At 48.5% G+C, this 15,298-nt stretch overlaps 1 protein-coding gene across 3 annotated transcripts in view; it reads left to right on the top strand.

Annotated features, from left to right (window-relative positions):
* Positions 1 to 15,298, top strand: part of TLN2 (talin 2) — a 435,350-nt gene that overhangs the window by 375,288 nt on the left and 44,764 nt on the right. For all 3 annotated transcript variants that reach the window (XM_042941831.1, XM_042941832.1, XM_042941833.1), the window contains 3 exons: positions 309 to 410; positions 3,006 to 3,125; positions 10,073 to 10,219. In XM_042941831.1, the coding sequence (XP_042797765.1) occupies positions 309 to 410; positions 3,006 to 3,125; positions 10,073 to 10,219 (369 nt within the window). The remainder of the gene's footprint in view (positions 1 to 308; positions 411 to 3,005; positions 3,126 to 10,072; positions 10,220 to 15,298) is intronic.

The following is a 15,298-nucleotide window of genomic DNA, read 5'->3' as shown; positions in this document are numbered from 1 at the left end:
AACATCTTCCCCACCTTTTGTGTGTGGCAGACTCCTCCCCTGGTAAGAGTTGGCAGAAATGCCCTTCCTCTGGAGTGCCCTCCCTCTCCTCTCAGACAAGGCTTGGGACCTCCTTGCCTCTGTACCCCGAGTGCCATCTTGGCACTTCTGTTAAAGCCCTTATTGCCAAAGCTGAGGGATGCTGTTGACTCTAAGCCAAAGAAATTCTGTGGGCGTCTCCATTTTCAAAGTTCTGATTCTAATAAAATACAGTCCATCCTTCAACTGTCCTCTCCTGACATGTGGGTGCTTATTTCTCTCCTCTGTAGCTGGATGAAGGCACTCCTCCAGAACCAAAGGGAACATTTGTCGACTATCAGACGACTGTGGTTAAATACTCCAAAGCCATTGCGGTAACAGCTCAGGAAATGGTAAGAGGAAAAGAGCTGCCCCACCCACTGTTGGTTGCCCTGTTGTCCTCCACTACCACCACTGAGTCATCAAATCAGGGTCTGTGTTGGAGAGAGATGACTCCATGTTTCTCGTTCCTTATGGGCCCCAGCTCTGTGCTTTATCTGTGATCTCTCCAGCTGCCTATGGTCTAGACGCCCCCGTCTGTGGGAGCTCTGATTTCATGGAAAAGCTGCAAGAGGGAATTACAGATAATTGAGACTTGGGCATGAGGACAGGGGAGCAAAGGAGGGAGAGAAAATGAGAAGGAAGTTGGAGGTAAGGGGAAAGAAAGAAATCCTATCTGCCTCGCCAAGGACTGGACGTGTTTTATCAAGTTACAGTATAAGAGAAGACACATGGGGGTAGTACAGAATGTCTAATGGAATCAAGCTACAGTCTGTGGACAATAAGATATGCTAGTCTGTCAGGCACAATGAAACAGCATGGGTCTGTAAAATCAATTTCCCAGACAACAGAAGGCCTGTAACCTTTGGAGGTAATTTTCAATTTTTCTTTTTTCTTAGAATGTATTGCCATCAGAATTGTATTAGATGCATCTTTAGATAAAAATGGCATTGAGAGACAGTGAATGCTATCTTGGTATGCTAAAAGAATAATACAAAAGATGACAAATGGTGTCCTCAAAAATACATAGTACGTAGTAAGAAAGCTCCTCTTAACCTCTGAAGGCTCAGAGGTCACAGAATAAAATTTTGGAAGATGCTTGTCTGCTGCTGCCACATGAGCCTGAGTTGAGAGAGGAGGTGGCTTCCCAGCTCGAGGGACTGAGCCCGGGCCTGGCTCCTGCCCCACCAGACCCAGCACCTCTGGATGGTTTTGTCATGTAGTCTTACGTCCACTAGAGGTTGAGCTTGGACCACAAAGTCTTCCCCGGCTGCTGCTACTCCTTCTTAGAAACTCTGTGATTGTGCCAAGCTCATTGGTACTTAAAAGGATTTGGGATGGGAGGGGGAACAGGAGCAGTGCCTGTCTCGGCGACTAAAAGAGCTGGAGTCAGGCCCATGCTGGTTCTGCTCAGGGCGCTCCAGGGCGGGGCACAGGTCGCATCGGGCGGCCCTCCTGTGCCAAGTTCTCTGAGCAGAGAGCACAGTGCAGCAAGAGATGAAGGTATTTTGAGTGGCCTCGTGGTGTTTTCTGGAACCTCTCGCAGGCTAGGTTCTCAGCAGGCCCATCCTGATCCTTGATGTGCATGCTCTTGAGGAGCCCCGCCTGGGATGGCATGTCTGCTCCTAGGCTGGCTGGCCTGGACCCTGGGTTGGCAAGGGTCCGCTTCGCCATGCCAGGTTGCCCGGGATCCAGGGCTCACACAAAGCACCCTCCCTCTCGCAGGGTGTTTAGCGTGTGTGTTTCTTGGGAGCCCACGCCTATGCCAGAAAGCCTGTGATGTTTTCCTGGTACACCTGCGTTAGATGGCTACATGTTCCCATCCAGCCTCCGTGAATATGGAGCCATTTAAAACATTTTTTAAAGCCCTTTGAAGCCAAGGTCTTCTAATGCCACCAAGAGAGAGGAGAGGGTAGGGCAGGAGCAAAGCCTCTTACTCAAGAGACTGAGGATACCTTCCCGGGTGGCAGTTAAAACTGCTCTTGTGACGACCAACAGGCATTTTGTTGGAGGAAAAGGAAAAAGTAGAAACCACTGTGTTAGCCTTGTAGGGTAAACTTAAGTAAGTTTTTCTATGAAGCAGGAGGAAAACGCTGAATATCCTGATAATGAAAAGGCAGAGCTCGACCATTTAGGCTACAGTATACTCTTTTTTAAGTTTATTTATTTTTGAGAGACAGCACAAGTGGGGGAGGGGCAGAGAGAGAGAGAGAGAGAATCCCAAGCAGACTCTGCCCAGTGCGGGGCTTGAACTCACAAAAACCAAGAGACGTGTGACCTGAGCCGAAACCAAGAGTCAGATGCTTAACTGGCTGAGCCACCCAGGTGCTCTAGAGTGTACTCTTAACTAAATTTGTGGCTGAAACCTTATTCTTTGGCACAAATTTACTACAAAGCTATATTCTCTTTGAATATCGTCCTCCCAGACATCCGGCTCGCCCATCCCTCCTCAGTCATGATTTCCTTAACAGCCCTGTCCTCATGCCCTCTTGCCCGTGTGGGACCTGCTTCTGGGTTCCCAGAGACCAGGTCAGCTCTCTGCAGAAGCATGTGACCAGGGATGTGCACTGCATGGGGCCCGTGCCCCCCGTGTTTCCCTGGGGAACTCTCCTGCCTACCTGCAGGGCCGGCCGGGCCAGGGGCTGCCACGCTCACCTCCCGGAGTGGACGCCCGTGAGGGCCCAGCCTCCACGCTGCACAGCCGGGGCCTAGCATGTCGCCCACTGGCCTGGCCAGGGCCTGCTGGCCTGAGAGGGGCCCTGGCCTGTTGTGCACGTCGCAGCATGGGCTTCGCTTGAATTGCCCTCTCTGGTGCCCAGCCCCCCACGCAAGTCAAGAGCTTAAAAGTGAACGAACCCCTTTGGCTTCCAGTGATATTAACACGTGGTTCTCATGCTTTTCTCTGTATGTGTATGTGTGTTTGTGTCTTGCTTGTTTTCTTTTTCCAGATGACTAAGTCGGTTACTAACCCGGAGGAGTTGGGAGGACTGGCTTCACAAATGACCAGTGACTATGGGCACCTGGCTCTCCAGGGCCAGATGGCAGCAGCCACGGCGGAACCAGAGGAGGTCTGCCATCATAAGCCCCTGTTTTAAGAAGCACATGCACACTGGTACCCACGCCCGGGGGATGCTTTATAGCGTAGCTCCACCCTAGAAGATTCCAGCCTGATAGCGGAAACCAGGCTTAGTTTTCACTACTCTCCTGCCAGCCCTCCAGGTCCAGATCCAGTAGCCCTGGGCTGTGCTCAGAGCTCACTGTCCTTTCTGATGCCAACAGGCTGAGAGCTGGGTCCATCTGGGGAAGTGGGTTTTCAGACAGACGGCCTCTGCTGAGAGTGTTCGCCAGCTCACCTCCCTTCCAGCCCATCACCTGGCTCCCGGGGCAGAACACATGCTGCCATCATCCTCGTGCTTAGCACATCCCCCACAATTATTTTCCTGTTTCTAAAGGCTCACAGAGATGTTGGAAGAACCAAGTATGGGAGTTAACTGCCTCTGATTAAGGGCCGGGTAGCCTGCTTTTGTGTAACAAAGTCTTGTCCAGATATGGTTGGTGGCTTTCTAAGATCTACCCCCCCATAATCTCCTTTGGACCCCTCTGTATTACCTACCTGCCTTCCCTAAACGCACTTTCCTTAGTGGCCAAACACAGACTTTGCCTTAGAATGCCTGCACCTGTAAGATTCTGAATTTGGTGAGAGGTTGGTCCCAAAGGCCACTTGCTAAGAACCTGCTTTCATCTCTGATACCCCAAGTAATCGGGTGGTCCTCTGGGAAACAAACAAGCCGGTGGGGGCTTCACATGCCTGAATGCTGCAGCCATACCAGTGTTAGCACACCGAAGGTGCCCCTCCCCGAGCGACCGCCCGGCTCCTTAGAGACTGAAAGCTCAGTCTGGAATAAAGAATAGTGGAGTCGATTATAGGGACACTGGGGAGATGAAGGTAACTACATACTGTGGGAGTTAGCATAGCCATTTCTGAAGCACAGGTCCTGTATATGATATTCCTAAATGAAGCGTGCTGTCAGGATGGAAGGCTGTGACTGATCTACCTTTCTCTTTGTGGTGACAGCCCGTGTCCCCAGGTTACTTGGTGTCATTTCTCCTAGGAGTCCATTCTAAGTATGTCTTTACAAAGACTCCCAGAGATAATACAGGAATGACCCAAAACAAAATCACTTGCTAACATATGTTGTAACAACGCATGTAAATAGGAGTATCATATGTATGTACTTGCATACATATATATCTAGCATGGGATGATGTAAGTTTCTAACAGTGCCTGCATTTTGAGATTGTAGTATGGTTGAGTATTAAGGCTGCAGCATGAATAATTCTGTTTGTAATGAGTCTGTTAAGTTACTACCAAGAAAGAAAAATCGTCAGATCTCCCCACCTTGACCCCAGTCAGGATTCTGTTGATTCTTTACACAGTCCTGTTATTTTTTTTTTAATTCTTTTTTAATGTTTATTTTTTGAGAGACAGCACAGGCAAGGGAGGATCAGAGAGAAGGGGAGACCCAGAATCTGAAGCCAGCTCCAGGCTCTGAGCTGTCAGCACAGAGCCCGACACAGGGCTGAAACCCACGAACAGTGAGATCATGACCTGAAGCCGATGCTTAACCGACTGAGCCACACAGGTGGCCCCTGCCCAATCTTTTTTTTTTTTTAAATAGGCTCCCTGTGTTAGTAAGATCATCTGGACTCCTATAACTCGTTTGATTTTACTCATGCTTTTGAATTTCCTGAATAAATGTAAGGGAACTTGGGTTACAGAAAGGAACAGTTTGGACAGAAGGAAGCAATGTTAGGCTTTGTAGGACTGAAACACTAACAGGCTGTGGGGAAGGTTCGGATCTCTGTTTGTAGAAATCTTTAAAGACGGAATCTACATTTGTCTGGTTGGTTCAGATGTTGACCTGCCTGAGTTACTGAGTGAAGAGCCCATGATCTGTGGAGACCTTTCCACATCTGAGTTCTTCGCAGCTACCCGGCCCATGTGTGAAACAAGCAGGTTTTCTTACTGCAACCCAGAGCATGAAGCAAAATACAAAATAATGCCAGAGCAGCCGGGAAAGAAAAGGTATCGTTAAAAGCACAACACAAAATGACTTTAGTTCCTGGCCCTGCGTTTGTAGCAGCTGACGTTTTCATTAAGGTTCTCCCTTTTCACCATTGCATCTTGAGTTATGTTTTACATTCCAGACACAAGAGCAGTGTGACCTGAAGCAAAAGGGGGCAGCGAGAATATAAAATTACCAGTGGCTTGCTCAGGAAAATTCTTTGTGTGCATTTGCCAGACAGATATTTAGGGGAAAACTGAGAAGGTTGGGAGATCCCTAAAGCAATGTAGTTTTTTTTTTTTTTTTTTTCCAAGACTTTGGAATTAGTTTTATATCCAAGAGGGCCCCACATCACAGCATGTGAAAGTATTTATACTCAGGGCAAATACGAAGCCATTCCCCCGGCCGCAGTCCTGTAGGCTGTGCCGAGTCAGCGCTTTGGGCTTTCCCGGAATGTGACCGTTCCCGGACAGGTCCCAATTCTGCCCTCTGAACATCCAGCAGGAGCTTTATCTGCTGCTGCTTCCATGGGAAACTCAACTCCTGTTAACATCACCGTGAAAACTACTTTCTTCATAAAAACTAAAACCCTCAGGCAACTTCACGATCGAAGATCACTGCTCTCCTTAAAAAAGGAAATGTAGATCCTATGAGCCCCAAGTCCTGAATATAAATGCCAGGGGAAGGCTCTAGTGACTACAGCTTTGTCTCTGGAGAAAACTCTGCTGGGACATGTGTAATACTGCCTGTCTCCAAAGCCGGCGGGAACGTTTGTCAAGAGCCTGTGGCAAGAACCACAGCCTTTTCCCAAAAAATGAGACGAGTGTCTGCTCTAGAATTCTCTAAAACTTTCCACTCCAGGACACAGTTTCTATAGGTGGGAAGTGATTCTTTGCTTCTGTTGTACACTTTTGATTTCTCCTTTTAAGGAGAAATTTGCAAAGCCTGTCATAATAGCCATTTGTTGCCTCTTCAGTGTTCATAAGCTCTCCCAGGCAATTATGTGACCTGATTTCAGATATGATGGTTTTGGAAGCCTGAGAAAAATCTGTACGTTTTGTTTAGTTTTATGTAGTAAAGAAGATGATCAGGATTTCTGAGACCCCCCCTCCACTTGAAATTTGATCCAAAATTTCATAAAGGCCAGACTTCCAATTTCCCCCAAGGCATAAAACCAGGAGACAATGCCCATTTTATTTGGGCAAGAAGGGAATTGAAGGCTTTTCTTGCCGTTCGAGTAATGCTTTGACTAAAGTTGCCAACTTAAAACCCCAAGTTGGATGTCTCTGAGCAATATTCCTTTATAACACACCCTGGTGGTAAGGCGGATCACCCTGGGGATTGGTCCTGTTTGCTGAGAATTGCAGTGTTGCTTTGACAAGTTAACGTTTTTAAAGCCCTTATCTTTTTTGAATACAGTCTTCAAGACACATTCCCTTTCTCGGATGTTCCTCCAGCAGTACAGGATGTTCTGGGACACTGCAATAGAGTATGTTGCTTCTGTCATCCCCTTTTACGTAAACGCCTGCTCTGTCTCACGTAGAAAAGAATACGATGAGAGGCGTTCATCAGGTCCATACCACACGTCACACCCGTGACGGCTGCGGCCTCATTTACCGTCACAACTGCACAGACCTTTGTTCTTCCCCATTTCACAGGTTAGCTGAGGTTCAGGGAGCTTACATTGTCCAAGACCACATAGCTACAGGAGTTAGTGTGGAAGCCACTTGAAATAACTTTTTGGAATAAGTGAAGTTTCAAGTAAGTACATAATGCATGGAAATGCCGGGATTCAAACCCAGGGCATCACAGCCTTTGCTCTTTGCCCCTCACCGAGCTTCCTCTTATCACAGCAGTGAACATTCACGTGGCACTTTCTACTTGGAGATGTTTTCACACACATATCTTTGACTTGGTGGTGTGTTAGCCCCGGGAGGTAGGGCAGCTTCTGTCCCATTTCACAGGTGAGGGACCAGAGGCCTGGGAGGTTAGCTGGCTCGCCCAGGGAGTTGATGTCCATGAGAGGGCCGGCCAGAAGCAGGGTCCATGGGCCTTTCTGCTGCCCATGCTGCCCTCATGGGCCAAGGGCCAGGAGTGGGGCTGGCATCCTGGGACGCCTCCCCTTCTTGTTGCGTTCAGCCCTCGGCCTGTGGACGTGCGCAAAGCCTATTTCAGCATGTCCTTTGTGACCCTCTGTCCTCCTGCATGCTGTCCACATAGGGCCGTACAGCCAAGTATATAGGAGGATTGCATGGCAACCAAGAAGGCAGTCATGTGACCTGGCACAGACGTGATACCCAGACTGAGGGCTGGATTGGCCAGGAACCCCACGGGCTTGTACACCTGTGGCCTTATTTTAGGCACATCTTTTTGCTTTCTGGTGTCGGTCTTCATCGGGGCTTCCTAACTGGAATCTCATCGCTAATGATCAGTGTCCCAGCTCCACAGTCGTCTTTACAGGATCCTTTGCTACGTGCACGATGTCCTCTCCAAGGAAGAGGCTGAGCGTCGGGACATTGGGGTGCTTTTCATAGCATGGCCTCTTGCAGGGGTGCAGAGGGAGCATGAGAGTGTCCTGCCCGCCCATAGGTTTCAGGCTCGACACAGTGCAGGAGCAGGTCCCTTCTCCCTCATACCTCGAGGGTGATTTGAGAGTGATTTAAGAGACCTCTGCTGGCCCTGGTGCCCACCACTGTGCAGACCGGAAGCTCAGGCATGGTTCCAAGGAGAAAGTAGGAACAGAGCACGGAGAATGTTCTTTCTGGGCCTGGTCCTTCCTAGCACTGAGGTCACCCACCTCACTCTTAAGAGCTCTGACCCCGGGAGGTGCTTTGAAAGTCCTGCATGTTTGACTCAAGGCTCACTTTTTAAACATAATTCAGCTATTTTTAAAACTATTAGGAAAACCTGTGTGTATTTTTGAACATACTCTGGGCCAAATGGTAACCCATTGGGGGCCACCAGCACCTTACCGTGGGCTGCTGGGTGGCTTGTGCAGATGTCAGGCTGAGCCAAGTCTCTGCCTGCTATGGTTTAGGGGACTACGGGGAAAATCGCTCCTGTTTGCCTTATGCACAAAACAGGATTTTCTCAACACTGCAGCCAAATCAAAATATAGAAATGAGTTGGTGGCCAAGGCTATCTATATCTGGCCTTCAGAGTCTGACATTTAAACTTTGGCTCATTTAGCCTTATTGTTGACTTTTTATTAAGTCAAAGAAGTTTTGACTCCTATAGGAAAGGTATACTTAATAACAGATGATAACAATTTTACATGTTGACTTTCCATGAGAGGTTTGGGGGGGGGGGGGGGTAGGGGGCAGAGGGTGGCTCTGATCACTTCTCTTCAGTCTCTGCACAGTCTCTTCATCTGTCATTGAGGTCTGACTAGTGAAGTCGTTTTTATTTTGAAATCATATGTTTCTTCCTCCATTTGTGCTTTCCCAGCAGCACCTGTCATTTAGAGCTCTGTAGGCATCCTTGACACAGAGCTCTTGCCTATGGATTAGTGCTGAGCCTCAAGTGTTTCTGGTTAAAGTACATGGATCTGAAAAAGCCTCGAGAGCCAGGCTGAGTTTTCAGCTTTCATGGGGCATCCTCCTACTTCAGCTGGGCCTCATGTTTAAACCAACAGCAAACAGCTACATTTCAGGGGCGTTTCTGCTGAGTGGGCTGAATCGGACTGGAGATAGTCCATAAGAAACCTGGCCTGCCTGATCGTGAAGCTTTCTCAGCATCCCCAAAAGAGCCGAAGTTCCACTTTCTGGATCAGGACAATTTTCTATTAAATGGATTTAAACATGCTTTCGGCCTTAAAAGGTCAAGGGAAGTACCTATATTCCCAAAAGCATTATGTGTTTCAATAACAGAGTTAACATTTGCAGCTCCCTTGACTGCCCAAAGCCCCCCTTCCTAATAGGACGATACTGGAAGATAGCACCCAGGTGGTCCAGATCTCCCAGCTTTTACTCGAGACACCAGAGATCTTAGTAGCTATTCTTGGTAGAATAGCTGGAAGGAGAAGCCACGGCTTCTTGCTATCGTGGAGTCTTGGAAATAATGCTTGTTCACGAGAGCTTACGGTTTTTTGTTTTTAGTTGCTTACTTCAGCTGGAGGGCAGATTATTTATGGCAGCTGTATTGATCAGACCCAAATGAAAATTGATGTGAAATCACCAGAGGAATGCACACTTTGGGCAGTGGAATTTATTACCCAATAAAGAGACAGCTGGCAGCTTATCCATAGTGGAGCTCGTTTGGGTTCTTTTAGGCCAAGTACCTTTTATAATCACATGACCCAGAGGTCATTAAAAGAATGCGTGCCTGCTGAGCCTTTAGCTCTGAAAATATACCTTTTTAAGGAAACCTCAACCCTGCCTGATAGGCAGCCTGGGCCCAGTGTGGATATAGCTGAGGAAGGGGTCGTTCTGATTGGAAACATCCCGATGTTGCAAGAATCTGCAAGCTTTATGCTTCTTACTAAAGCTGTATATTTTTAACTTCTAATTACTTTTTAGGACTGTTGTGCGGAATAAATGAAAGCAAATGCAATACCTGCTTAGAAGAGGCCCTGACACACAGTAGGGGCTCAATAAGTGCTTGAATGGCTAATAATTGCCCCCACAGAGTTCATCTAATGAACATACCTATCAGGTGGCTCAGATAGAAGTTGGCAGTTCACTGGAAAAGGTAACAAATATCAGAAAGCCTTTAGGCTAGCAGGATGAGGTGTAGGCCTGCTTCCTGGGGACCGTGGGCATTTTACAGTCTCTAAAAGGGGAAGTAAAATCAATGAAATTCCATACTCCACCAAGCACAGACTCCTAACAGCAGTGGAATTTTCCTAGCCAGGCTCCCATAGGACGTAGGAGAAATTTTCCACATAGGGGAGACCTCAATGGCAGAATCCCTCATGCTTCTCTTTCCCCACCCCGGGCTTGCCTCCGCAGATCGGCTTCCAGATTCGCACACGTGTGCAGGACCTGGGCCACGGCTGCATCTTCCTGGTGCAGAAGGCGGGGGCCCTCCAGGTGTGCCCCACGGACAGCTACACCAAGAGGGAGCTCATCGAGTGTGCCCGTGCAGTCACAGAGAAGGTAAGGAGCAGCCCTCAGGTCAGACACGGCCACGGTCACCCACACCCGCCCTCAATGGCCCACTGTGACCAGTGACATAAGCGGGACACTATAGCCAAAAAGGATCCAGTCAGGTCTGGTCTTCCCCCTCATGCGGGGATTCCCCAGGGATGGGGCACATAAGGGGGCCGGGGTAATCCATAACCCTGAGAAATTCCGAACATGGGACGTACTGTCCCATGAAAGTCAGGGCCCCAGCAGTGCACCTCCTTGATGGGTTTTCTTGTAGGTAGACTGGAAAGACCACATGACAGTCACATGAGTACCAGGAGCCCCCTTTTGACACTTGTCCCCTGGGCTTCCTTCTCAGGGAGGCTCCCAGGTGCTGGGGACTGAGTAAGAAGGGCCTGAAGCTCTCTTTGGGTTATCTCCTTCCTCCCAGAAGAGACTGAGGTGTGCAAGGGTTGAGCACCGCACCCAAAGTCGCACGGCACCTTGGTTGAAAGAGCAGGATCCTGCGTGATCTTTTTAGAGTATAGCAGCGGCTGTTTGTGGAGACAACCCCATGGTGTAGCGAGTGGGGCTCCAGGGTCTCAGCTAAGTTATCTCACCTTTCTGAGCCTCTGTACCCTCACCTGCAGAATGAGCACAGAGAAATACATTTCCTGGCCCATAGGGTTGTGAAAATGAAATGCGGTGATAAGCGTGAAGGTGCTTGCTTGGCATCGTGCCAGACACACAACCCAACGTGTCACAGATACTTGCTGTCCTCTGTAAGCTGCCTTCCGACACCCTCCTCCCACGAAATCTACCCTGCTCGACGAAGCCGCTTCTCCGCATCCCTTCGTTCCTGTGGCTCCCTGATGGCCCCAAAGTACACTCCTCTTCTGCTTTGCTCATTTCTTAAGAGTCCTTTTTCAGGACAGCTGTTTTGCAGGCCGAAGCATCTGTGCTTTGCTGGCTTCTCCCTCTCCTTCTCTTGGGTCCCCAGGACACAGAGCTCTGCACTGTTGGGCAGCCTGGCCACAGGACTCAAGGGCCGGGTGGGGGACCCCTCACCTGGCAGCTGCCAGTACAGATGCTTTTCTGTACAGGGCTGCCAGCTGAAGCCAAGCAACGCCTGGCCGTCTCCTGCAGCCCACAGGACTACCCAGGCCTCCTCGGACTCCACAGGATGAGGAAATAAATCTCTCAGCCAGAGGAAGGCATTCTCCCTCCTTTCAAAGCCCTGCCTTGTCGAAGTTACTCTGGCCGGGTTCCCTTGTTGAAGACCTTGGAACTGGCACATGAAGGCGGGGAGGCAGAGGTCCAAGCAACATGATCTTCCTGAGCTGTTCTCTGTCTTACTGCTTCTCCCAGCGGAGGGTCCCTGCCACCTCCTGCCCGGAGGAGGCTCAGAGTCAGAGGATCAGCTGTTCAGACTAAACCAGCCTTTTTGATGCTTTCTTGCTACGTGCTCTGGCCCCCCATCTCCACCTGGTGTGTCTTTCTTACATGTCCTGGTTGTGTCTGTAACTTCCCACCAGCTGCAAGAGGCTTCACTTGCTCATCTTTATGTCCTTGTCCCCTAGGAACTAGTAGCTGCTCAGTAAACTCACACAGCTTTTGTAGCAGGCAGGACACTGTTTCCGGACTCTTTGAATCTGGCTGAGAACGTCCCTCTCGTTCTCATGATCACTCGTCTTGGCCTTTGTCACCTGTCCTCAGAGTTCTTTCTGGAAACTAGATGCTTGATTCTCGGGCCATCTCTCTTCCTGGTGGGACATAGTGGCATTTAACTCCAGGAAGGAGAATCAGGCAAATGAGGAAGAGAAGCTGTTCCTTGTGGGCTAGTCTTGGGATGTGGCCGGTGCTCGGGAAGTGGGCCCTCTGCCCCGCATGCTGGGTTGTGTCCACCACCTCTCCTAAGATGTGAGCAGCGCAGAAGGAAGAGAGCATACGAGCTCTGTGCCTCTCAGTGTTGCTATAACTCCTCTGTCCCGGCCATTGTATTTTTAGAAAATGCATTCACGAATCTTTGCAGACTCTTCTATGAGCCAGCCATAGTCAAGGGTGGTGCATGTGTGGGCACAGAGAGATTAATACGACAGCTCCAGACTGTCTCTCAACTCAGAGCCTCCGGTCACTGGCTGGACGCGTGCTGTTTTAACCTCTGCTGAATGAGCTGCCCCGAGGCCAGGGACAGCATGCTGGTGTCTCTGGACGAGGACAGCTGAGACTTTGAGCTGGCTTCTGCAGGATGAGCAAGTTAGTGGCTGGAGAATGGGGAGGGGAGGCACGGCAGGCAGGGGGCAGACCCACTGCATGAGAGGCGGGGGAAGTGAGGAGCTGGCCGATGTGGCAAGAATGTGGCAGGAAGCCACACAAGTGGAACTGGTCTGGTCGTGGGAGGAACTCAGCTTCCCTTGACAGCAGGGGAGAATTGTACGCAAGGGTGTGGGGTTAGCTTTGTGTTATAGGAAAGTGTGTCTAGGAATAGCGAGGGTTTTCTAGAGGGGGTGATGGGTGGCAGGTGGCAGTGAAGGGTTTCTGACTTGAAAGGCGCTGGAGGGAACACAGCCAACTTGCTGGACTCTCAGGTCACTGGAATTATTATTTAGTGACAGGTGATAGCTCAAGGGAGTGTCGGGGTGGAGAGGTGACGCATGCAGGTCTGCTCTGGGCTCTAGCTTCAGTGGAGTCGACCATGAAGAATTTCTCATCGATAGGCAGCCAGAGGAAGGAATATCAAGTGTTAGCGGAAGGCTGTTCTACAGAAAACCTTATCAGAGCAGGGCACAAATGGTCACACCTTTCACAGGAGCCTGAACTTCTTTCTGGTTCCACAAACATAATCCTATTAAAATTATCTCCCTGCTCATCACCTAGTATGTGATCATGTGTCATGCTAGACAGTTTACATACGTCCTCCCTCCTTATTCCTCCAACAAGCTTTATAGGCAAGAAATAATATCCCCATTTTACAGATGAGGAAACCAAGGTCAAACAGCTTGCCCAAAGTTGTTTAGCCAGCCGGGGTGCCTGGGTGGCTCAGTCAGTTGAGCGTCCAACTTTGGATCAGGTCATGATCTCAAGGTCTGTGAGTTCAAGCCCCACGTCGGGCTCTGTGCTCAGCTGTGACAGCTCAGAGCCTGGAGCCTGCTTCAGATTCTGTGTCTCCCTCTCTCTCTCTCTGCCCTTTCCCCACTCATGCTCTGTCTCTGCCTCTGTCTCTCTCTCTCTCTCTCTCTCTCTCTCTCTCTCTGTCAAAAATAAAGAAACATTAAAAAAAAAAAGTTGTGGGGCGCCTGGGTGGCTCAGTCGGTTAAGCGTCCGACTTCGGCTCGGGTCATGATCTCGCGGTCCATGGATTCGAGCCCCGCTTCGGGCTCTGTGCTGACAGCTCAGAGCCTGGAGCCTGCTTCAGATTCTGGGTCTCCCTCTCTCTCTGACCCTCCCCCGTTCATGCTCTCTCTCTGTCTCAAAAATAAACAAACATTTAAAAAAAAAAAAAAAAAAAAGTTGTTTAGCCAGTGAATGATATTCACTGGTATTCAGCCTGTGATGTTGACACCAAAACTGTGTTGTTAACCCATCAGCTGCATTGAGTCCCAGAGAGGAAATTAAGTGTTTTTGTATTGTACTTTTCTCCCCCTGGTTTTGAGATGCAATTGACAAAGGCACTAAGTTTAGGCTGTACCGGATGATGATTTATCTGTCTTGTGTATTATAAAATGATTACCACAAGAAGTTTAGTTACAGTCCACCATCTCATGTAGATAAGACATGGTGGTAAGATCTTTTAAGATTTACTCTTAACCCTGCTGTATAATATGGATGAATGCTACATCCCTAGTACTTATTTTGTAACTGGAAGTTTATGCCTTTTAACCACCTTTGTTCAAAACACAACTTCATTCCCACCAGGAACCTGATCCCTTTTTCTGTGAGGCTGGTTGGTTGGGTTTTGTTTTGTTTTAATTTTTATTCAATGCGTGCAAACAAACAAAAAACTTCACCCATTTCTCCTAACTCCCATCCCCTGCCTCTGGCAACTACCAGTCTGTTCTCTGTCTCTGTGAGCTTGCCTTTTTTTTTTTTTTAATGTTTTTTTTATTTTTGAGAGAGAGGGAGGGAGGGAGGAAGGGAGGAAGGGAGGGAGGGAGGGGCAGAGTGAGAGAGAGGGAGACACAGAATCTGAAACAGGCTCCAGGCTCTGAGCTGTCAGCACAGAGTCCAACACGGGGCTTGAACCAACAGACCAGACCGTGAGATCATGCCCTGAGCTAAAGTCAGACATTTAACCAAATGAGCCACCCAGGCACCCCTTGGCTTTTTAAATTCTATTTTAGGTTCCACATATGAGAGATCAAATGGCATTTCTTCCTCAGACTTATTTCACTTAGACCTTCGAGGTCTATCCATGTTGTCGCAAATGGCAAGATTTTATTCTTTTTCTGGCTGAATAATATCCCACTGGATGATAGGTCCCATATTTTCTTTATCCATTCATCCGTCAGTGGATATTTAGGTTGTTTCCAATGCTTGGCTACTGTAAATAATGCTGCAGTGAACCTGGAGGTACATATCTTTTTGAGTTAGAATTTTTGTTTTCTTCAGTACATACCCAGAAGTGAAATTGCTGGATTATATGATAGTTCTATTTGTAATATTTTGAGGAAACTCCCTGCTGTTTGCCCTAGTGGCTACACCAATTTACATTCCCACCAGTACTGCAAGAGGGCCCCCTTTTCTCAACATTTTCACCAACACTTGTTCTTTCTTGTCTTTTTGATAATAACCATGCCAGCAGGTGCAAGATGGTATCTCATAGTGGTTTTGATTTTCCTGATAGGTAATGACTTTGAGCATCTTGTCATGTACCTGTGGCCCATCTGTTTGTCTTCTTTGGGAAAATGTCCATTCAGATCTTTAGCTCATTTTTATCATTAGATTGTTCTTCTGCCATTGAGTTGTATGTTTTATCTACATATCTTAGGTATTAAACCCTTATCACATATGTGATTTGCAAATGCTTTATTCAGTAGGCTGCTTTTTATTTTACTGACGGTTTCTTTGCTGTGCAGAAGCTTTTTAGTTTTCTGTAGTCTCACTTGTTCA

The sequence above is a fragment of the Panthera leo genome, chromosome B3 (genome assembly GCF_018350215.1).
Source record: "Panthera leo isolate Ple1 chromosome B3, P.leo_Ple1_pat1.1, whole genome shotgun sequence".
In the NCBI taxonomy this organism is placed as follows: domain Eukaryota; kingdom Metazoa; phylum Chordata; class Mammalia; order Carnivora; family Felidae; genus Panthera; species Panthera leo.
The sequence above is the reverse complement of the archived record's forward strand: the minus strand, read 5'-3'. Positions and strand labels throughout refer to the sequence as shown.